Genomic DNA, 24,556 nt, shown 5'->3' with positions numbered 1-24,556 from the left:
TGACAAGACCTGGGTTCACTTATCTGGAGACACACACACACACACACACACACACACACACACACACACACACACACACACACACACACACAGCCTTTGTTTGGAGATTGGCAAAGTGACACAGAGTCAGCCGTGAGGTCCGACAGCTTTAATGAGATTAAAGGCAGGGGGTGTGTGTCAGGTGATCTCTTTGACTTGATGACTACAGACAGAACACTGCTGATGTCAAGACAACCATTCATTACAGGAAGCCTGGGGGTAAAAGTCCTCTCTGGTAGTTCATTACAGGAAGCCCAGGGGTAAAATTTCTCTCCTCTGGTAGTTCATTACAGGAAGCCCAGGGGTTAAAGTCCTCTCTGGTAGTTCCTTACAGGAAGCCCAGGGGTAAAATTCCTCTCCTCTGGTAGTTCATTACAGGAAGCTCGGGAGTAAAAGTCCTCACCTCTGGTAGTTCGTTACAGGAAGCCCGGGGGTAAAAGTCCTCTCCTCTGGTAGTTCATTACAGGAAGCCCAGGGGTAAAAGTCCTCTCCTCTGGTAGTTCATTACAGGAAGCCCAGGGGTAAAAGTCCTCTCCTCTGGTAGTTCATTACAGGAAGCCTAGGGGTAAAAGTCCTCTCCTCTGGTAGTTCGTTACCCCTGGGCTTCCTGTAAAAGTCCTCACCTCTGGTAATTCATTACAGGAAGCCCAGGGGTAAAAGTCCTCTCCTCTGGTAGTTCGTTACAGGAAGCCTAGGGGTAAAAGTCCTCTCCTCTGGTAGTTCGTTACCCCTGGGCTTCCTGTAAAAGTCCTCACCTCTGGTAATTCATTACAGGAAGCCCAGGGGTAAAAGTCCTCACCTCTGGTAGTTCATTACAGGAAGCCCAGGGGTAAAAGTCCTCTCCTCTGGTAGTTCATTACAGGAAGCCCGGGGGTTAAAGTCCTCTCCTCTGGTAGCTGGAGTGGGAGGTGAGGGAGGGGTAGAGGGGATGACAAGCCAGGCCCTGTGTAAACGGGTTAATCGACTTCATCCATTTTAGCGGCAGGCAGGCTGACTTTAATCAAGAACCTCAACGAGACCGAGCTGATGGAAACTGACTGAATTATTCATCAGTCTAACCAGGCTCCAACCTGAAACAGCTGAACACAGTGTTAGCTGGTCTGTTTGATTACTAAGGCTCAGTGACAAGGGAGAAAGAGGAGGAGGAGGAGGAAGCCCTAACCAGCTGAACACAGTGTTAGCAATCAAACAGAGCAGCTAAGGCTCCAATCCTGCAGCTGCTTACACAGGAGGAGGAGGAGGAGGAGGAGGAGGATGAGGAGAAGTAGGGGGAGGGTTATCTGAGGAAATCCATTCCTCTGACAGTCCCTTGTTGTTATTATTGAGGAGGAACTGGCTTCATGTGAATTGCAGATCAGCTGGCAGCGTGCACATCAGACGGAACAGAAACTCCGCTCAGATTGTGTGCGTGTGTAAAACCCCACAGAGAAGGATAAAGGAGTCACCATTATGAAATAGTCAACTGGGTGGGATTTCCAACGTCATTGGTTGATTCCCTCCTCCTGACCCATTTTGGAGTCACTTCCCTCCCTTTCCAGGATGAGAAATGACAACGTCTCAGCAGCTCTAAAAGGTCAGTTTTTTTTTTTTTTTTACTGAGCACAGGAGAACACACTGGCAGGGCTAGATCATCTGTGGAATTTATGAAGCCTCAGTTCGACCCAGGGCATAATGCTGAATAAACACACACACACACACATCACGACCCAGGGCAAATGCTCTACACTCACACAGACCAGACCAGGTACAGGCCAGACCGTTTTATTTATTACACCGGGCAGCAGAAATACGTTTGGCAGCCGATGGGAGATTCTGTATTAGCTCTCTGAACAGCAGCGACGTTAGCAGTGGGTAGAGCAGAGCCAGGGTGATTTGGTGTGTCATGTCAAGAGGACAGGGTCGTGCCGGCCTCAATCTAATGCAGAATAGACACTAAATGGACCTTTAGATAGAAGGACGGCCGGCTAAATGGACCTTTAGATAGAAGAGCGGCCGGCTAAATGGACCTTTAGATAGAAGGACGGCCGGCTAAATGGACCTTTAGATAGAAGGACGGCCGGCTAAATGGACCTTTAGATAGAAGGACGGCCGGCTAAATGGACCTTTAGATAGAAGGACGGCCGGCTAAATGGACCTTTAGATAGAAGGACGGCCGGCTAAATGGACCTTTAGATAGAAGGACGGCCGGCTAAATGGACCTTTAGATAGAAGGACGGCCGGCTAAATGGACCTTTAGATAGAAGGACGGCCGGCTAAATGGACCTTTAGATAGAAGGACGGCCGGCTAAATGGACCTTTAGATAGAAGGACGGCCGGCTAAATGGACCTTTAGATAGAAGGACGGCCGGCTAAATGGACCTTTAGATAGAAGGACGGCCGGCTAAATGGACCTTTAGATAGAAGGACGGCCGGCTAAATGGACCTTTAGATAGAAGGACGGCCGGCTAAATGGACCTTTAGATAGAAGGACGGCCGGCTAAATGGACCTTTAGATAGAAGGACGGCCGGCTAAATGGACCTTTAGATAGAAGGACGGCCGGCTAAATGGACCTTTAGATAGAAGGACGGCCGGCTAAATGGACCTTTAGATAGAAGGACGGCCGGCTAAATGGACCTTTAGATAGAAGGACGGCCGGCTAAATGGACCTTTAGATAGAAGGACGGCCGGCTAAATGGACCTTTAGATAGAAGGACGGCCGGCTAAATGGGCCTTTAGATAGAAGGACGGCCGGCTAAATGGGCCTTTAGATAGAAGGACGGCCGGCTAAATGGGCCTTTAGATAGAAGGACGGCCGGCTAAATGGGCCTTTAGATAGAAGGACGGCCGGCTAAATGGGCCTTTAGATAGAAGGACGGCCGGCTAAATGGGCCTTTAGATAGAAGGACGGCCGGCTAAATGGGCCTTTAGATAGAAGGACGGCCGGCTAAATGGGCCTTTAGATAGAAGGACGGCCGGCTAAATGGGCCTTTAGATAGAAGGACGGCCGGCTAAATGGGCCTTTAGATAGAAGGACGGCCGGCTAAATGGGCCTTTAGATAGAAGGACGGCCGGCTAAATGGGCCTTTAGATAGAAGGGCGGCCGGCTAAATGGGCCTTTAGATAGAAGGGCGGCCGGCTAAATGGGCCTTTAGATAGAAGGGCGGCCGGCTAAATGGGCCTTTAGATAGAAGGGCGGCCGGCTAAATGGACCTTTTACATGGAAAGCTGCAATAGCAGGCAGAGAGATCAAATACCTGGAACCGCTCACTGTAATCTGACACTGTTATAGAACTGCAGCTAGTGTAGCCTGCTTCCACATCCCGAGTATTCATTCATCAGCTAAAGAGAAACATCACACACAGTAAAGCTGGTGATTTGTATAATGTAATGCTTGTTTGGAGGGATAAGCCCAGTCAATAACCCCCAGGGACATTTGACAGGATTTGTTAAAAGGCCTCGGAACATCGAAAAACGCTGTGACGGAACTCAAGAGTACATTTCATCCTCACCAGGGCTTAGTGTGTCATAGTGTTCTGTTTAGAGAGAGAGAGAGAGAGACTCGTGTCATCTTTTAGGTAGGCTATTTGATGATGCCGTTTAATAATCGCGGACAAGGGACAGTACCTTATTTATAATGAGGGATACCTGGAGAAAATCAGACCTCTCTGAAATTAACATGGATGGGCCCTCCCTTAATTTGAAATGTATTTTTACCTGACTATCCCTGAACGCTTTAAAAAATAAACAAGTGACCCTTCCCTATACCCTAGATAATAACTTAAAGCGGATAGCAGAGAACGTGCCTACCGTTTACCCTCACTCAGATTAGAGCCTTAGATAAGCCGTTCTAGAACCTGTTCTAGAACCTGTTCTAGAACCTGTTCTTCTTCCTTTTGTAAGCATCACATGGCAAAGTAGCCAGAAGGTTGTTGATTCGTAGCCCACCGCGGACAAGGGTAGCAGTGAAAACGTCTCCATTATTGGGTTCATGCAGTGATTTGTATTACAGTATTTCATAAAAAAAAAAAAAAAACAATCTTTTATAAAACAGATTTCGTGCAATGCTGCGTCATTTTTATATGACTGGAGACGAGTAGAATGTTTTATTTACACCCAAAACGGAGCGTGACAATAACGATTTCTATACAGGCTATTGTTAAAAAAATGAGTCTTAACTTTAGCTCTGTTCAATACTTAACTATCAACTGTAAACATGGAACAGAACCAGCTGAAGTATCTCGTCGTCATTGAATTAGAGAAAAAGCCATTTTTGTTTTCAAATCCAAGTCAAATCGAATTGGATTGGTCACATACACATGGTTAGCAAGATGTTAATGCGAGCGTAGAGAAATGCTTGTGCAGTAATGTCTAACAAGTAATCTAACAATTCCACGACAACTACTTAATAATACACACGTCTAAAGGGGTGAATGAGAATATGTACATATAAATATATGGATGAGCGATGGCAGAGCGGCATAGTCAAGATGCAATAGATGGTATAGAGTACAGTATACACATATGAGATGAGTAATGTAGGATATGTAAACGTTATTAAAGTGACATTGTATAAAGTGACTAGTGATCCATTTGTTAAAGTGGCCAGTGATTTGGTCTCCATGTTGGCAGCAGCCTCTCTGAGTTAGTGATTGCTGTTTAACAGTCTGATGGCCTTGAGATTAGAAGCTGTTTTTCAGTCTCTCGGTCCCAGCTTTGATGCACCTGTACTGACCTCGCCTTCTGGATGATAGCGGGGTGAACAGGTAGTGGCTCGGGTGGTTGTTGTCCTTGATGATCTTTTTGGCCTTCCTGTGACATTGGGTGGTGTAGGTGTCCTGGAGGGCAGGTAGTTTGCCCCCGGTGATGTGTTGTGCAGACCTCACTACCCTCTGGAGAGCCTTCCGGTTATGGGCGGAGCAGCTGCCGTACCAGGCGGTGATACAGCCCGACAGGATGCTCTCGATTGTGCAGCTGTAAAAGTTTGTCAGGGTTTTAGGTGACAAGCTACATTTCTTCAGCCTCCTGAGGTTGAAGAGGCGCTGTTGCGCCGCCTTCACCACACTGTCTGTGTGGTTGGACCACTTCAGTTTGTCTGATGTGTACGCCAAGGAACTTAAACCTTTCCACCTTCTCCACTGCGTTCCCATCAATGTGGATAGGGGGGTGCTCCCTCTGCTGTTTCCTGAAGTCCACGATCATCTCCTTTTGTTGTGTTGACATTGAGTGAGAGGTTGTTTTCCTGACACCACACTTCGAGTGCCCTGACCACCTCCCTGTAGGCTGTCTCGTCGTTGTTAGTAATCAAGCCTACCACTGTAGTGTCATCTGCAAACTTGATGATTGAGTTGGAGGCGTGCATGGCCACGCAGTCATGGGTGAACAGGGAGTACAGGAGGGGCCCACGTGTTGAGGATCAGCGTGGCGGATGTGTTGTTACCTACCCTCACCACCTGGGGGGCGGCCCGTCAGGAAGTCCAGGATCCAGTTGCAGAGGGAGGTGTTTAGTCCTAGGATCCTTAGCTTAGTGATGAGCTTTGAGGGTACTATGGTGTTGAACGCTGAGCTGTAGTCAATGAATAGCATTTTCACGTAGGTGTTCCTTTTGTCCAGGTGGGAAAGAGCAGTGTTGAGTGCAATAGAGATTGCATCATCTGTGGATCTGTTTGGGCGGTATGCAAATTGGAGTGGGTCTAGGGTTTCTGGGATAATGGTGTTGTGAGCCATGACCAGCCTTTCAAAGCACTTCATGGCTACGGATTTGAGTGCTACGGGTCGGTAATCATTTAGGCAGGTTACCTTAGTGTTCTTGGGCACAGGGACTATGGTGGTCTGCTTGAAACATGTTGGTATTACAGACTCAGACAGTGAGAGGTTGAAAATGTCAGTGAAGATACTTGCCAGTTGCTCAGCTCATGTTCGGAGTACACGTCCTGGTAATCCGTCTGGCCCTGCGGCCTTGTGAATGTTGACCTGTTTAAAGGTCTTACTCAGATCTGTCAATTACTGTCAATCTGTCAATTACTCAGATCTGTCAATTACAGGCTGGTACTCAGATCTGTCAATTACAGGCTGGTACACAGATCTGTTAATTACAGGCTGGTACTCAGATCTGTCAATTACAGGCTGGTACTCAGATCTGTCAATTACAGGCTGGTACTCAGATCTGTCAATTACAGGCTGGTACACAGATCTGTCAATTACAGGCTGGTACTCAGATCTGTTAATTACAGGCTGGTACTCAGATCTGTTAATTACAGGCTGGTACTCAGATCTGTCAATTACAGGCTGGTACACAGATCTGTTAATTACAGGCTGGTACTCAGATCTGTCAATTACAGGCTGGTACTCAGATCTGTCAATTACAGGCTGGTACTCAGATCTGTCAATTACAGGCTGGTACTCAGATCTGTCAATTACAGGCTGGTACTCAGATCTGTCAATTACAGGCTGGTACTCAGATCTGTCAATTACAGGCTGGTACTCAGATCTGTCAATTACAGGCTGGTACTCAGATCTGTCAATTACAGGCTGGTACTCAGATCTGTCAATTACAGGCTGGTACTCAGATCTGTCAATTACAGGCTGGTACTCAGATCTGTCAATTACAGGCTGGTACTCAGATCTGTCAAGCAGCATGTTTAGAGCATTCCAGGGTTCTCCCCTGGATTTCTAACAAGTGGTTGCTGCTCAGTTGTTTTTACATTTTAATGTATTTTTATTTTTTTACATAGTGGCGTAACCACTCCACAAGGTGGCGCAGCGTCTCTTTTACATTCTTTGGGGAGAACCATGCCAAAACTAAAGGCAACAATGGACCTGCTCTGTGTCGTGTCTTTGGCTATGCCGCATTAAGTGATATGACATGCTAACCTATAAAATGATTTCTCTGTAATTAATATTACCTGATTAAGCTAATCATGTAAATGTAATTAACTAGAAAGTCGGGGCACCACGGAAGAACGTTTATAGAGCCGTTATCTTCCGAATAAACTCTTAAAATACTTTGTAATATTTTACATCGATAGCAGTCAATATTAACCCTTGTCTTATTTTCAGTCTCATAATGAAAGTTGTAAATTCTTGGTTATCTTCACGAACCCTGGCTAACAAGTTGAATCAGCAATACAAAATTGGGTTTAATTATTTATTTACTAAATACCTAAACTAATCACACAGAATACAAATGATGTCATACAGAAAACGTCCTGGTGGACGGAACCTGTATGAAAGCTGGTTACACAAAGGAAAGGGGGTTGGGCTTGAATGAAAGAGCGGGAAGATTTAGGAACAAAGAAACAGCAGCTATGCTATCGTAAATACATTATCTTATGCATTCTAAATTACCGCCCATTTGTCCCCAAGGGTTGTGTCCCAAATGAATCCTAATCCTTACATAGTAAACTATATAGAGGGTCTGAGTCCCAAATGAATCCTATCTCTTTCTCTCTCTCTCTCTCCCCCCCAAGGGCTTTATTAGCAATGAAAGTGAAGTAGATAATAAACAAAAGTGAAATAAAAATGACAGAAGTTCCAAAAGAATAGACCTTTCAAATGTCATTACAGTGTTGTAACGATCTGCAAATACTTCAAGTACAAAAGGGAAAATAAACAAACTTAAACATGGGTTATATTTACGATGGTGTTTGTTCTTCACTGGTTGCCCTTTTCTTGTGGCAACAGGTCACACATCTTGCTGCTGTGAAATATGTCTCTCTAATATGGTCATACATTTGGCAGGAGGTTAGGAAGTGCAGCTCAGTTTCCACCTCATTTTGTGGGCAGTGTTGCACATAGCCTGTCTTCTCTTGAGAGCCAGGTCTGCCTACAGCGGCCTTTCTCAATAGCAAGGCTATGCTCACTGAGTCTGTACATAGTCAAAGCTTTCCTTCAGTTTGGGTCAGTCACAGTGGTCAGGTATTCTGCCACTGTGTACTCTCTGTTTAGGGCCAAATAGCATTCTCCCTCTCAATCTCTTGTGCGTTCTCTCTTCTTTCTCTCTTTCTTTCTTTCTTTCTTTCTTTCTTTCTTTCTTTCTTTCTTTCTTTCTTTCTTTCTTTCTTTCTTTCTTTCTTTCTTTCTTTCTTTCTTTCTTTCTTTCTTTCTTTCTTTCTTTCTTTCTTTCTTTCTTTCTTTCTTTCTTTCTTTCTTTCTTTCTTTCTTTCTTTCTTTCTTTCTTTCTTTCTTTCTTTCTTTCTTTCTTTCTGTGTTATTAAATACCCAATTTACCGACTTCAGTTAAATTTCTTGAAAACCATTTAGTTTTTTTTTGTGAGCCCAACGCACTGTTTCTCTAGAGAGAAATCAAGTCAGGAACTATGTGGGATGCTGGGCCGAAGGGAGTTGTAGTTTTTTATTTTTAGCAAATATTCAACGTAGTTCATGGCAGAAACGTGGTAATTAACTACAATGACCATGATCCATTGTGACTTTTTTTTTCTGGCTTTGAGAGGTTTCACTAGCCCGAAATCTGTCCAAAATAAGCCCAATGTGTTTCTATGGTCTTAAGCTTGTCGCTTAACCTCTCTGGGCTAGGCGGGACAAATTCGTCCCACCTACGCAACAGCCAGTTGAATCCCGTGGCACGATTTTCAAATACCTTAGAAATGCTATTACTTCAATTTCTCAAACATATGACTATTTTACAGCATTTTAAAGACAAGACTCTCGTTAATCTAACCACACTGTCCGATTTCAAAAAGGCTTTACAACGAAAGCAAAACATTAGATTATGTCAGCAGAGTACCCAGCCAGAAATAATCAGACACCCATTTTTCAAGCTAGCATATAATGTCACAAAAACCCAGAAGACAGCTAAATGCAGCACTAACCTTTGATGATCTTCATCAGATGACAATCCTAGGACATTGTTATACAATACATGCATGTTTTGTTCAATCAAGTTTATATTTATATCAAAAACCAGCTTTTTACATTAGCATGTGACGTTCAGAACTAGCATACCCCCCGCAAACTTCCGGGGAATTTACTCACGATAAACGTTCACAAAAAACATAACAATTATTTTAAGAATTATAGATACAGAACTCCTTTGTGCAATCCAGGTGTCCGATTTTAAAATAGCTTTTCGGTGAAAGCACATTTTGAAATATTCTCAGTAGATAGCCCAGCCATCACGGCTAGCCATTTAGACACCCACCAAGTTTAGCCCTGACCAAAGTCAGATTTACTATTACAAAAGTTTGATTACCTTTGTTGTCTTCGTCAGAATGCACTCCCAGGACTGCTACTTCAATAACAAATGTTGGTTTGGTCCAAAATAATCCATCGTTATATCCAAATAGCGGCGTTTTGTTCGTGCGTTCCAGACACTATCCGAAGTGTAAATAAGGGTCACGAGCATGGCGCAATTCGTGACAAAAAAATTCTAAATATTCCATTACCGTACTTCGAAGCATGTCAACCGCTGTTTAAAATCCATTTTTATGCCATTTTTCTCGTAAAAAAGCGGTAATATTCCGACCGGGAATCTCCGTTTAGGTAAACAGAGGAAAGAAAACAAAGCATTCGGTCGACGCGGGCACGTGCCTGAGTCTCACAGTACTGTAACCAGCCACTACCCAAACGCGCTACTTTTTTTCAGCCAGAGCCTGCAAAGCCACGATTCAGCTTTTTGCCGCCTTCTGAGAGCCCATGTGAGCCGTAGGAAGTGTCACGTAACAGCAGAGATCCTTTGTAATGGATAGAGATGGCAAAGAAGGCCAAGAAATGGTCAGACAGGCCACTTCCTGTACAGAATCTTCTCAGGTTTTGACCTGCCATTTGAGTTCTGTTATACTCACAGACACCATTCAAACAGTTTTAGAAACTTTGGAGTGTTTTCTATCCAAAGCCAATAAATATATGCATATTCTAGTTACTGGGCAGGAGTAGTAACCAGATTAAATCGGGTACGTTTTTTTATCCAGCCGTGTCAATACTGCCCCCTAGCCCTAACAGGTTAACTTCCTGCTTTTGGGTCAGCGACTCACAAGGATACACTTTTACACCTGCTACATTAGATCAGATACACTCAGACCTCGTGAGAGTGGAATGTACACAACACAACAACGAGAGGTACAGATACACTTCCTGAATGTATATACCTTATCTATTTTGAAGAACTGGTAAAATGATTTAGTCAGACAGCTCTGTAGCATACTTAGGCAGGCCAGCCTAGCTAAATAGGATGCCTAAAGACAGTACGGTATGGATGAGAACAGAGATAACGTTGTGTGGCTGGCTAGCTAGATAAATAGGATGCCTAAAGACAGTACGGTATGGGGAGAACAGAGATAACGTTGTGTGGCTGGCTAGCTAGATAAATAGGATGCCTAAAGACTAGAGATCGACCGATTATGATTTTTCAACACCGATGCTGATTATTGGAGGACCAAAAAAGCCGGTACCGATTAATCGGCCAATTTATTTTCAGCTTTTTTTTTATGCTGCCACTTACAACAATACTGAATGAACACTTATTTTAACTTAATAAAATCAATTTAGCCTGAAATAAATAATGAAACATGTTCAATTTGGTTTAAATAATGCAAAACAAAGTGTTGGAGAAGAAAGTAAAAGTGCAATATGTGCCATGTAAGAAAGCTAATGTTTAAGTGCCTTGCTCAGAACATGAGAACATATGAAAGCTAGTGGTTCCTTTTAACATGAGTCTTCAATATTCCCAGGTAGGAAGTTTTAGGTTGTAGTTAGTATATTATTATAGGAATTATAGGACTATTTCTCTCTATACGATTTGTATTTCGAATACCTTTGACTATTGGATGGTCTTATAGGCACTTTAGTATTGCCAGTGTAACAGTATAGCTTCCGCCCCTCTCCTCGCTCCTACCTGGGCTCAAACCAGGAACACATCGACAACAGCCACCCTCGAAGCAGCGTTACCCATGCAGAGGAAGGAAAACAACCACTCCGAAGTCTCAGAGCGAGTGACGTTTGAAACGCTATTAGCGTGCACCCGGCTAACTAGCTAGCCATTTCACATCAGTTACACCAGCCTAATCTTGGGAGTTGATAGGCTTGAAGGGGTGGGTATAATTTGTGGAACGTTCCAACAGGAATCTGTTCCAAAAAACATAAAGTAAAAGGTTGCCAACCAACAACGCATACAAAGTAGCAACGCATACAAACCTAGCTAACTAGTTGCCGAATAGGCATCAACTCACCACGTAGCTTATTCTTAATGTTTGTCCATAGGCAAACAGACATGTGAGGACAGACATTTTTCGGAATAAACGTGATGAGTGAAAAACGCAATGAAATAGACCACTCCCTACCCGGTATCTTATTCTGCCACTATACAACTTTGTATGCGTTGTTTTTTGGAAATCTTGTTATTTATAATTTTTTTGGAATAGATTCCTGTTGGAACGTTCCACAAATTATACCCACCCAGGTTGAAGATAACAACAGCGCAATGCTTGAAGTACAGCAAAGTGCTGTTTGAATGAATGCTTACGAGCATGCTGCTGCCTACCACCGCTCAGTCAGACTGCTCTATCAAATCATAGACTTAATTATAATATAATAAACACACAGAAATACGAGCCTTGGGTCATTAATATGGTCGAATCTGGAAACTATCATCTCGAAAACAAACGTTTTTTTCTTTCAGTGAAATACGGAACCGTTCCGTATTTTATCTAACGGGTGACTAAGTCTAAATATTCCTGTTAGGCATTGATGTTTATGGTTAGGTACATTGGTGCAACGACACTACTTTTTTCGCAAATGCGCTTATTAAATCAACACCCGTTTGTCGAAGTAGGCTGTGATTCAATGATAAATTAACAGGCACCGCATCGATCATATGCAACGCAGGACACATTAGATAAACTAGTAATATCATCAACCATGTGTAGTTAACTAGTGATTATGTTAAGATTGATAGTTTTTTTATAAGTCTAATGCTAGCTAGCAACTTACCTTTTGCTTCTTGCTGCCCTCGCGTTACAGGTAGTCAGCCTGTTAATCCTTGTGGAGTGCAATGTAAGGCAGGTGGTTAGAGCGTTGGACTGGTAACCGAAGGTTGCAGAAACGAATCCCCCCTGAACAAGGCAGTTAACCCCCGTTTCTAGGCCGTCATTGTAAATAAGAATGTGTTCTTAATCTGACTTGCCTAGTTAAATAAATGTGTAAAAAAAATAAAAAAATAATAATCGGCAAATCGGTGGCCAAAAATACCGATTTATTGATTGTTATGAAAACTTGAAATCGGCCCTAATTAATCGGCCATTCCGATTAATCGGTCGACCTCTACTAAAGACAGTACGGTATGGGGAGAACAGAGATAACGTTGTGTGGCTGGCTGACTGCTGAACGGAGATGAGATAACTTTAAAGGAATGAACATTTTATAAAGTCATCAAATAAAAATATGAATATTAAATAAGTAATATTGTATTATTTCATAGTCATTTCCTGTTCTATTGATGTCTTCCCAGTGTAGACTTGACAGAGACAATGGAATACAGTCAAATTGAATGTTCACCATTTCTGGCGTTTTCGATTTTCCATAAAAAAAATGTAACGTCATTATTTCATAATGTATTTTTCTTCAGTTGTTGAATGTCTGCTGTAACCAGCAGGCTAATGTAGGCCTATCCAATATAATTGAGGTGTAAGTTACACACCGTCTGCCTCTAAGCCTTTTGTTAATGTGCAGCCAGAGACCCAATCCCAGTCCAAATAGTTAGCCATGTGAATGTACCTGTATTGATCCACTCAGAGCAGAGCAGGGCCAGAGGGCTCTAAATGGATGACTGGATCGTTACAATGATTTAGTCCCTGATAGACAGGCCTGAGGCTGGTGGGGAGAGGCCATAAAGGCCTTAAGCTATGGGCCTTAGTCCCTGATAGACAGGCCTGAGGCTGGTGGGGAGAGGCCATAAAGGCCTTGTAGGGCCAGCCGATGGGCCTTGGGGGGAGGGTGGCGGCGGGCCAGCCCAGTAAACAGGCCTGAGGCCACACTAAAACAGTGTGCATGTTTGAGATACTAGACTGTGCAGAATCAGTACATCTGCTAATCGCCTTGCATCCCAAATGACTACTCATTATTTAATACATATTACACAGTATCTCGCTATTGATTACAGAAAGGGTTGACTGCCGGAAAGGGTTGACTGCCGAAAAGGGTTGACCACCAGAAAGGGTTGATGCCAGCCAGACCTGTAGAATGGCTTGACCTGTAGAAAGGCTTGATGCCAGCCAGACCTGTAGAATGGCTTGACCTGTAGAAAGGCTTGATGCCAGCCAGACCTGTAGAATGGCTTGACCTGTAGAAAGGCTTGATGCCAGCCAGACCTGTAGAATGGCTTGACCTGTATAAAGGTTTGATGCCAGACCTGTAGAATGGCTTGACCTGTAGAAAGGGTTGATGCCAGCCAGACCTGTAGAATGGCTTGACCTGTATAAAGGTGTGATGCCAGACCTGTAGAATGGCTTGACCTGTAGAAAGGTTTGATGCCAGACCTGTAGAAAGGCTTGACCTGTAGAAAGAGTTGATGCCAGACCTGTAGAATGGCTTGACCTGTATAAAGGGTTGATGCCAGACCTGTAGAATGGCTTGACCTGTATAAAGGGTTGATGCCAGACCTGTAGAATGGCTTGACCTGTATAAAGGGTTGATGCCAGACCTGTAGAATGGCTTGACCTGTATAAAGGGTTGATGCCAGCCAGACCTGTAGAATGGCTTGACCTGTAGAAAGGTTTGATGCCAGACCTGTAGAAAGGCTTGACCTGTAGAAAGGTGTGATGCCAGACCTGTAGAATGGCTTGACCTGTATAAAGGATTGATGCCAGACCTGTAGAATGGCTTGACCTGTAGAAAGGGTTGATGCCAGACCTGTAGAATGGCTTGACCTGTAGAAAGGCTTGATGCCAGCCAGACCTGTAGAATGGCTTGACCTGTATAAAGGATTGATGCCAGACCTGTAGAATGGCTTGACCTGTAGAAAGGTTGATGCCAGACATGTAGAATGGCTTGACCTGTATAAAGGCTTGATGCCAGACCTGTAGAATGGCTTGACCTGTATAAAGGGTTGATGCCAGACCTGTAGAATGGCTTGACCTGTAGAAAGGCTTGATGCCAGACCTGTAGAATGGCTTGACCTGTATAAAGGTTTGATGCCAGACCTGTAGAATGGCTTGACCTGTAGAAAGGGTTGATGCCAGACCTGTAGAATGGCTTGACCTGTATAAAGGGTTGATGCCAGACCTGTAGAATGGCTTGACCTGTAGAAAGGCTTGATGCCAGCCAGACCTTTATGGCCTGTCTCCAGACCCAGTTTGCTCTCTGATAAACCCTGATGTGTAATGATGTTCTGTGTCATTTGGTCAAACTATAAATGTAAATAGTGTGGTTAGTCAGTTAACAGACAGTTGACATGGTAGATGAAACAGTCAGGATAAGAGGAAGGAGTTCAACCACTTGGACTGAGAGACGAACCACCTGCCTCCTCATTTTCCCCTCTTGTCTACAGTGGAGAGGAGAGGAGAGCACTCATTCATCATTTAGTCAGTCAGTCCAGCTGTTCTCACTGCTCCTCCATCCATCCACCCCCCTCTCTCTCCTCTCTCTCTCCACCCACCCTCTCTCCCCCATCTCTCTCGCCCCCTCTCTCCCCCCTCTCTCTCTCTCGCCCCCTCTCTCCCCCCTCTCTCCCTTTCCCCCCTCTCTCGCTTTCCCCCCTCTCTCGCTCTCCCCCCTCTCTCGCTCTCCCCCCTCTCTCGCTCTCCCCCCTCTCTCGCTCTCCCCCCTCTCTCGCTCTCTCCTCTCTCTCTCTCCCCTCTCTCTCCCACCCCTCTCTCTCTCTCCCCTCTCCTTCTCTCTCCCCCCTCTCTCTCTCTCTCTCTCTCGCTCCCTCTCCCCCCTCTCTCGCTCTCCCCCCTCTCTCGCTCTCCCCCCTCTCTCGCTCTCCCCCCTCTCTCGCTCTCTCCTCTCTCTCGCTCTCTCCCCCTCTCTCTCCCACCCCTCTCTCCCCCCTCTCTCTCTCCCACACCTCTCTCTCTCCCACCCCTCTCTCTCTCTCGCTCCCCTTATTTTTGTGTGTAACGTTTTAAATATCTCTCATGTCAATATCATGCGGTTTAGAGAGGATGTTGAGTCAAGCACTACCGCCCGCAGCAGTAATTGGCCATAATCACTGTAAACAGTAGCGTACCGACAGGGTTGAGTGAAGTCATTCTACTATCTATGTACTTTACAGCTTTCTAAATTGGAATTTCGTCCTCTTTTTTTTGTTTGTTTTTCAGACAGAGATAGCCAAGCGGCTCAACGCGATTCTAGCTCAAATTATGCCTTTCCTGTCACAAGAGGTGAGTGTTTTTAAAATGGCCTTTTGTTTTGTAATGTCACCCTGTGTGGAGTGTTGGAAGTTAGAGGTGACCACTTACAGCGAGTCATGGTGCATGTGTAGTCAAGCTGTAACTGTCATACTTTTTCAACAAGGTTAGATGCTTTTGAATAATTGCGTATGGCACTTGTCCCTAATTCAAGTTTATCCACTTGTGTGAATACAATTGTCTGTTTTTCAAATTGTTCAAACACAATCCATCTTTGTCATCTAGAATGTGAATGTAAAGTATGTTATTGTGATTGTAAAAGTGTGTTATTGTGAATGTAAAAGTGTGTTACAGCCTTCCCTGTAGCTCAGTTGGTAGAGCATGGTGTTTGCAACACCAGGGTTGTGGGTTCGATTCCCACGGGGGGCCAGCACAGAAAAAAAAAAAAAAAAATGTATGAAATGGATGCATTCACTACTGTAAGTCGCTCTGGATAAGAGCGTCTGCGAAATTACTGAAATGTAAATGTACAATGTTATTGTGAATGTAAAGTGTGTTATTGTGAATGTAAAGTGTGTTATTGTGAATGTAAAGTGTGTTATTGTGAATGTAAAAGTGTGTTATTGTGAATGTAAAAGTGTGTTATTGTGAATGTAAAAAAAAGTGTGTTATTGTGAATGTAAAAAAAGTGTGTTCTTGTGAATGTAAAAGTGTGTTATTGTGAATGTAAAGTGTGTTATTGTGAATGTAAAAGTGTGTTATTGTGAATGTAAAAGTGTGTTATTGTGAATGTAAAAGTGTGTTATTGTGAATGTAAAAAAAAGTGTGTTATTGTGAATGTAAAAAAAGTGTGTTCTTGTGAATGTAAAAGTGTGTTATTGTGAATGTAAAGTGTGTTATTGTGAATGTAAAAGTGTGTTATTGTGAATGTAAAAGTGTGTTATTGTGAATGTAAAAGTGTGTTATTGTGAATGTAAAGTGTGTTATTGTGAATGTAAAGTGTGTTATTGTGAATGTAAAGTGTGTTATTGTGAACGTAAAGTGTGTTATTGTGTGTGGGGAAGATGAGAGCCATGATTGGTCAACACTGTTGTCGTTGTTGTTTACAACTGTAGGGTTACAAAATTCTGTCAACTTTCCCAGGTTTATCCAGAAATCCCAGTTGGGAAAATGTCTGTAATGGGATGGGAGTAAGCATGACATTTTCAGTGAAAAAGCAGTGATTTTTTTACAACCCTACAGCTGTGTATATAAATGGAGTGTCCTAACCGTTGCCTCTCTGTGTTTCTCCCCTTACAGCACCAACAGCAGGTAGCCCAGGCAGTAGACAGAGCTAAACAGGTTACCATGACCGAGCTCAATGCCATCATCGGGGTACGTGGGCTTCCCAATCTGCCCCTCACCGTGTGTAAACCTTTTTTTTAAAATTAAACATCAGCTAGGCCAGGGACAAACCTGCATTAACGTGAACACTGTACTAACTACCCATTCTAATGTCTCTAGTCTAAAACTACCTGCGTCTAGCTGCTGGCCTTGCCTGGCAACAGTTACACTGACGAGCAGACACAGGACAGTGAATTACACATTTAATACAGAGCAATATGAATTACACATTATTACAGAGTAATGTTCATTACACATTATTACAGAGTAATGTTCATTACACATTATTACAGAGCAATATGAATTACACATTATTACAGAGTAATGTTCATTACACATTATTACAGAGTAATATGAATTACACATTATTACAGAGTAATGTTCATTACACATTATTACAGAGTAATGTTCATTACACATTATTACAGAGTAATGTTCATTACACATTATTACAGAGTAATATGAATTACACATTATTACAGAGTAATGTTCATTACACATTATTACAGAGTAATGTTCATTACACATTATTACAGAGTAATGTTCATTACACATTATTACAGAGTAATGTTCATTACACATTATTACAGAGTAATGTTCATTACACATTATTACAGAGTAATGTTCATTACACATTATTACAGAGTAATGTTCATTACACATTATTACAGAGTAATATGAATTACACATTATTACAGAGTAATGTTCATTACACATTATTACAGAGTAATATGAATTACACATTATTACAGAGTAATGTTCATTACACATTATTACAGAGTAATATGAATTACACATTATTACAGAGTAATGTTCATTACACATTATTACAGAGTAATGTTCATTACACATTATTACAGAGTAATGTTCATTACACATTATTACAGAGTAATGTTCATTACACATTATTACAGAGTAATATGAATTACACATTATTACAGAGTAATGTTCATTACACATTATTACAGAGTAATGTTCATTACACATTATTACAGAGTAATGTTCATTACACATTATTACAGAGTAATGTTCATTACACATTATTACAGAGTAATGTTCATTACACATTATTACAGAGTAATGTTCATTACACATTATTACAGAGTAATGTTCATTACACATTATTACAGAGTAATGTTCATTACACATTATTACAGAGTAATGTTCATTACACATTATTACAGAGTAATGTTCATTACACATTATTACAGAGTAATGTTCATTACACATTTATTCATGTTAGTTCAGTCTCTACCTACTGTAGTTTAACCTGAGGTCATGGATTATTTTAGTGTGATTTGGTAAGGAGATGTTGTTATTGTGGTGAGGAGGTATCAGTACTGTAGTTTAACCTGAGGTCATGGATTATTTTAGTGTGATTTGGTAAGGAGATGTTGTTATTGTGGTGAGGAGGTATCAGTACTGTAGTTTAACCTGAGGTCATGGATTATTTTAGTGTGATTTGGTAAGGAGATGTTGTTATTGTGGTGAGGAGGTATCAGTACTGTAGTTTAACCTGCGGTCATGGATTATTTTAGTGTGATTTGGTAAGGAGATGTTGTTATTGTGGTGAGGAGGTATCAGTACTGTAGTTTAACCTGAGGTCATGGATTATTTTAGTGTGATTTGGTAAGGAGATGTTGTTATTGTGGTGAGGAGGTATCAGTACTGTAGTTTAACCTGAGGTCATGGATTATTTTAGTGTGATTTGGTAAGGAGATGTTGTTATTGTGGTGAGGAGGTATCAGTACTGTAGTTTAACCTGCGGTCATGGATTATTTTAGTGTGATTTGGTAAGGAGATGTTGTTATTGTGGTGAGGAGGTATCAGTACTGTAGTTTAACCTGCGGTATGTGCTGCAGTGCAGGGGATGGATGCTCAAGACAGGGCTGTCTGTTGGAGTAGCTGTTAGCTGCCTCTCTGCTGTCGGTTGTGTGTTTTATAAACTGTGCTATCCTCAAGACATTTTTGTGTGTGGCGGTACCGTTTTGTGTGTGTGGCGGTACCGTTTTGTGTGTGTGGCGGTACCGTTTTGTGTGTGGGTGTAGATGTGAGGCGTGTAGCTAGCCTCTGAGGTAATCCTTCTGTGATTTTATAAATGAGTGGCGAGTCGTACGGCTAGCGGCTAGTCAGCCCTCCCCCCTCTATAGTCAGCCCCCCCCCCCTCTATAGTCAGCCCTCCCCCCTCTATAGTCAGCCCCCCCCCCCTCTATAGTCAGCCCTCCCCCCTCTATAGTCAGCCCCCCTCTCTATAGTCAGCCCCTCCCCTCTATAGTCAGCCCTCCCCCCTCTATAGTCAGCCCCCCCTCTATAGTCAGCCCTCCCCCCTCTATAGTCAGCCCCCCCCCTCTATAGTCAGCCCCCCCCCCTCTATAGTCAGCCCCCCTCTCTATAGTCAGCCCCCCCTCTATAGTCAGCCCCCGCTCTATAGTCAGCCCCCCTCTCTATAGTCAGCCCCCCCTCTATAGTCAGCCCCCCTCTCTATAGTCAGCCCCCCCTCTATAGTCAGCCCCCCTCTCTATAGTCAGCCCCCCTCTCTATAGTCAGCCCCTCCCCTCTATAGTCAGCCCCCCTCTCTATAGTCAGCCCCTCCCCTCTATAGTCAGCCCCCCCCCTCTATAGTCAGCCCTCCCCTCTATAGTCAGCCCTCCCCTCTATAGTCAGCCCCCCCCTCTATAGTCAGCCCTCCCCCCTCTATAGTCAGCCCCTCCCCTCTATAGTCAGCCCCCCCTCTATAGTCAGCCCCCCCCTCTATAGTCAGCCCCTCCCCCCTCTATAGTCAGCCCCTCCCCTCTATAGTCAGCCCCCCCCTCTATAGTCAGCCCCCCCCCTCTATAGTCAGCCCCCCCCTCTATAGTCAGCCCCCCCCCTCTATAGTCAGCCCCCCCCTCTATAGTCAGCCCCTCCCCCCTCTATAGTCAGCCCCTCCCCTCTATAGTCAGCCCCCCCCTCTATAGTCAGCCCTCCCCCCTCTATAGTCAGCCCCTCCCCTCTATAGTCAGCCCTCCCCCCTCTATAGTCAGCCCCCCCCTCTATAGTCAGCCCCCCCCCTCTATAGTCAGCCCCCCTCTCTATAGTCAGCCCCCCCTCTATAGTCAGCCCCCGCTCTATAGTCAGCCCCCCTCTCTATAGTCAGCCCCCCCTCTATAGTCAGCCCCCCTCTCTATAGTCAGCCCCCCTCTCTATAGTCAGCCCCCCTCTCTATAGTCAGCCCCCCTCTCTATAGTCAGCCCCCCTCTCTATAGTCAGCCCCTCCCCTCTATAGTCAGCCCCCCCTCTATAGTCAGCCCCCCTCTCTATAGTCAGCCCCTCCCCTCTATAGTCAGCCCCCCTCTCTATAGTCAGCCCTCCCTCTATAGTCAGCCCCTCCCCTCTATAGTCAGCCCCCCCCCTCTATAGTCAGCCCTCCCCTCTATAGTCAGCCCTCCCCTCTATAGTCAGCCCCCCCCTCTATAGTCAGCCCTCCCCCCTCTATAGTCAGCCCCTCCCCTCTATAGTCAGCCCCCCCTCTATAGTCAGCCCCCCCCTCTATAGTCAGCCCCTCCCCCCTCTATAGTCAGCCCTCCCCCCTCTATAGTCAGCCCCTCCCCTCTATAGTCAGCCCCCCCCCTCTATAGTCAGCCCCCCCCTCTATAGTCAGCCCCCCCCTCTATAGTCAGCCCCCCCCCTCTATAGTCAGCCCCCCCCCCTCTATAGTCAGCCCCCCCCTCTATAGTCAGCCCCCCCCCTCTATAGTCAGCCCCCCCTCTATAGTCAGCCCCCCCTCTATAGTCAGCCCTCCCCTCTATAGTCAGCCCCCCCCTCTATAGTCAGCCCCCCCTCTATAGTCAGCCCCCCCCCTCTATAGTCAGCCCCCCCCCTCTATAGTCAGCCCCCCCCTCTATAGTCAGCCCCCCCCCTCTATAGTCAGCCCCCCCCTCTATAGTCAGCCCCCCCCTCTATAGTCAGCCCCCCCCTCTATAGTCAGCCCCCCCTCTATAGTCAGCCCCCCCCTCTATAGTCAGCCCCCCCCTCTATCGTCAGCCCCCCCCCCTCTATAGTCAGCCCCCCCCTCTATAGTCAGCCCTCCCCTCTATAGTCAGCCCCCCCCTCTATAGTCAGCCCCCCCCTCTATAGTCAGCCCCCCCCTCTATAGTCAGCCCCCCCCTCTATAGTCAGCCCCCCCTCTATAGTCAGCCCTCCCCTCTATAGTCAGCCCCCCCCTCTATAGTCAGCCCCCCCCTCTATCGTCAGCCCCCCCCCTCTATAGTCAGCCCCCCCCTCTATAGTCAGCCCCCCTCTCTATCGTCAGCCCCCCCCTCTATAGTCAGCCCCCCTCTCTATAGTCAGCCCTCCCCTCTATAGTCAGCCCTCCCCTCTATAGTCAGCCCTCCCCTCTATAGTCAGCCCCCCCCTCTATAGTCAGCCCCCCCCTCTATAGTCAGCCCTCCCCTCTATAGTCAGCCCCCCCCTCTATAGTCAGCCCTCCCCTCTATAGTCAGCCCCCCCCTCTATAGTCAGCCCTCCCCCCCCTCTATAGTCAGCCCCCCCCTCTATAGTCAGCCCCTCCCCCCTCTATAGTCAGCCCCCCCCTCTATAGTCAGCCCTCCCCCCTCTATAGTCAGCCCCCCCCCTCTATAGTCAGCCCTCCCCCCTCTATAGTCAGCCCCCCCCCTCTATAGTCAGCCCCCCCCTCTATAGTCAGCCCCTCCCCTCTATAGTCAGCCCCCCCCCCTCTATAGTCAGCCCCCCCTCTATAGTCAGCCCCCCCCCCTCTATCGTCAGCCCCCCCTCTATCGTCAGCCCCCCTCTATAGTCAGCCCCCCCCTCTATAGTCAGCCCCCCCCCTCTATAGTCAGCCCTCCCCCCTCTATAGTCAGCCCCCCCCTCTATAGTCAGCCCCCCCCTCTATAGTCAGCCCCTCCCCTCTATCGTCAGCCCCCCCTCTATAGTCAGCCCCCCCCCCTCTATAGTCAGCCCCCCCCTCTATAGTCAGCCCCCCCCCTCTATAGTCAGCCCCCCCCCTCTATAGTCAGCCCCCCTCTCTATAGTCAGCCCCCCCTCTATAGTCAGCCCCCCCCCCTCTATCGTCAGCCCCCCCTCTATCGTCAGCCCCCCCTCTATAGTCAGCCCCCCCCTCTATAGTCAGCCCTCCCCCTCTATAGTCAGCCCCTCCCCCCCTCTATAGTCAGCCCCCCCTCTATAGTCAGCCCCCCCCCTCTATAGTCAGCCCCCCCCTCTATAGTCAGCCCCCCTCTCTATAGTCAGCCCCCCCCCTCTATAGTCAGCCCTCCCTCTATAGTCAGCCCCTCCCCTCTATAGTCAGCGCCCCCCTCTATAGTCAGCCCCCCCTCTATAGTCAGCCCCCCCTCTATAGTCAGCCCCCCCTCTATAGTCAGCCCCCCCTCTATAGTCAGCCCCCCCCCCTCTATAGTCAGCCCCTCCCCTCTATAGTCAGCCCCTCCCCTCTATAGTCAGCCCCCCCCTCTATAGTCAGCGCCCCCCTCTATAGTCAGCCCTCCCCCCTCTATAGTCAGCCCTCCCCCCTCTATAGTCAGCCCCCCCCCTCTATAGTCAGCCCTCCCTCTATAGTCAGCCCCCCCCTCTATAGTCAGCCCCCCCCTCTATAGTCAGCCCCCCCCCTCTATAGTCAGCCCCCCCCTCTATAGTCAGCCCCCCCTCTATAGTCAGCCCCCCCCTCTATAGTCAGCCCTCCCCTCTATAGTCAGCCCCCCCTCTATAGTCAGCCCCCCCCCTCTATAGTCAGCCCTCCCTCTATAGTCAGCCCCCCCCTCTATAGTCAGCCCCCCCCTCTATAGTCAGCCCCCCCCCTCTATAGTCAGCCCCCCCCCTCTATAGTCAGCCCCCCCCTCTATAGTCAGCCCCCCCCCTCTATAGTCAGCCCTCCCTCTATAGTCAGCCCCCCCCCTCTATAGTCAGCCCCCCCCCTCTATAGTCAGCCCCCCCCCTCTATAGTCAGTCCCCCCTCTATAGTCAGTCCTCCCTCTATAGTCAGCCCTCCCCCCTCTATATTCAGCCCCCCCCCTCTATAGTCAGCCCTCCCCCCTCTATAGTCAGCCCCCCCCTCTATATTCAGCCCCCCCCCTCTATAGTCAGTCCTCCCTCTATAGTCAGCCCTCCCCCCTCTATATTCAGCCCCCCCCCTCTATAGTCAGCCCCCCTCTCTATAGTCAGCCCCCCCCTCTATATTCAGCCCCCCCCCTCTATAGTCAGCCCCCCTCTCTATAGTCAGCCCCCCCCCTATATTCAGCCCCCCCCTCTATAGTCAGCCCCCCTCTCTATATTCAGCCCCCCCCCTCTATAGTCAGCCCCCCCTCTATAGTCAGCCCTCCCCCCTCTATAGTCAGCCCCCCCCCTCTATAGTCAGCCCCCCTCTCTATAGTCAGCCCCCCCTCTATAGTCAGCCCCCCCCCTCTATAGTCAGCCCCCCTCTCTATAGTCAGCCCCCCCTCTATAGTCAGCCCTCCCCCCTCTATAGTCAGCCCCCCCCTCTATAGTCAGCCCCTCCCCCCTCTCTATAGTCAGCCCTCCCCCTCTATAGTCAGCCCCCCCTCTATAGTCAGTCCCCCCTCTATAGTCAGCCCCCCCTCTATAGTCAGCCCCCCCCCTCTATAGTCAGCCCTCCCCCCTCTATAGTCAGCCCCTCCCCTCTATAGTCAGCCCCCCCCCTCTATAGTCAGCCCCCCCCCCTCTATAGTCAGCCCCCCCCCCTCTATAGTCAGCCCCTCCCCTCTATAGTCAGCCCCTCCCCTCTATAGTCAGCCCCTCCCCTCTATAGTCAGCCCCTCCCCCCTCTATAGTCAGCCCTCCCCCCTCTATAGTCAGCCCTCCCCTCTATAGTCAGCCCCCCCCTCTATAGTCAGCCCCCCCCTCTATAGTCAGCCCCCCCCTCTATAGTCAGCCCCCCCCTCTATAGTCAGCCCCTCCCCCCTCTATAGTCAGCCCTCCCCCCTCTATAGTCAGCCCTCCCCCCTCTATAGTCAGCCCCTCCCCCCTCTATAGTCAGCCCTCCCCTCTATAGTCAGCCCCCCCTCTATAGTCAGCCCCCCCCTCTATAGTCAGCCCCCCCCTCTATAGTCAGCCCCCCCCTCTATAGTCAGCCCCCCCCTCTATAGTCAGCCCCCCCCTCTATAGTCAGCCCCTCCCCCCTCTATAGTCAGCCCTCCCCCCTCTATAGTCAGCCCCCCCCCTCTATAGTCAGCCCTCCCCCCTCTATAGTCAGCCCCCCTCTATAGTCAGCCCCTCCCCTCTATAGTCAGCCCCCCTCTCTATAGTCAGCCCCTCCCCTCTATAGTCAGCCCCCCCCCTCTATAGTCAGCCCTCCCCTCTATAGTCAGCCCCCCCCCTCTATAGTCAGCCCCCCCCCTCTATAGTCAGCCCTCCCCTCTATAGTCAGCCCCTCCCCTCTATAGTCAGCCCCTCCCCTCTATAGTCAGCCCCCCCCTCTATAGTCAGCCCCTCCCCCCTCTATAGTCAGCCCTCCCCCCTCTATAGTCAGCCCTCCCCTCTATAGTCAGCCCCCCCCTCTATAGTCAGCCCCCCCCTCTATAGTCAGCCCCCCCCTCTATAGTCAGCCCCCCCCTCTATAGTCAGCCCCTCCCCCCTCTATAGTCAGCCCTCCCCCCTCTATAGTCAGCCCTCCCCCCTCTATAGTCAGCCCCTCCCCCCTCTATAGTCAGCCCTCCCCTCTATAGTCAGCCCCCCCTCTATAGTCAGCCCCCCCCTCTATAGTCAGCCCTCCCCCCTCTATAGTCAGCCCTCCCCCCTCTATAGTCAGCCCCCCCCTCTATAGTCAGCCCCCCTCTCTATAGTCAGCCCTCCCCTCTATAGTCAGCCCCCCCCCTCTATAGTCAGC

At 47.2% G+C, this 24,556-nt stretch overlaps 1 protein-coding gene across 1 annotated transcript in view; it reads left to right on the top strand.

The window, feature by feature from the left end:
- The window catches only part of tle3a (TLE family member 3, transcriptional corepressor a), a 110,670-nt gene that overhangs the window by 22,486 nt on the left and 63,628 nt on the right, over window positions 1-24,556 (top strand). The window contains exons 6-7 of the mRNA XM_082968208.1: window positions 15,289-15,351; window positions 16,618-16,692. Coding sequence (XP_082824334.1) covers window positions 15,289-15,351; window positions 16,618-16,692 — 138 coding nt within the window. The remainder of the gene's footprint in view (window positions 1-15,288; window positions 15,352-16,617; window positions 16,693-24,556) is intronic.

The sequence above is a fragment of the Salmo salar genome, chromosome 23 (assembly GCF_965601325.2).
Source record: "Salmo salar chromosome 23, fSalSal1, whole genome shotgun sequence".
Lineage (NCBI taxonomy): Eukaryota > Metazoa > Chordata > Actinopteri > Salmoniformes > Salmonidae > Salmo > Salmo salar.
The sequence above is the reverse complement of the archived record's forward strand: the minus strand, read 5'-3'. Positions and strand labels throughout refer to the sequence as shown.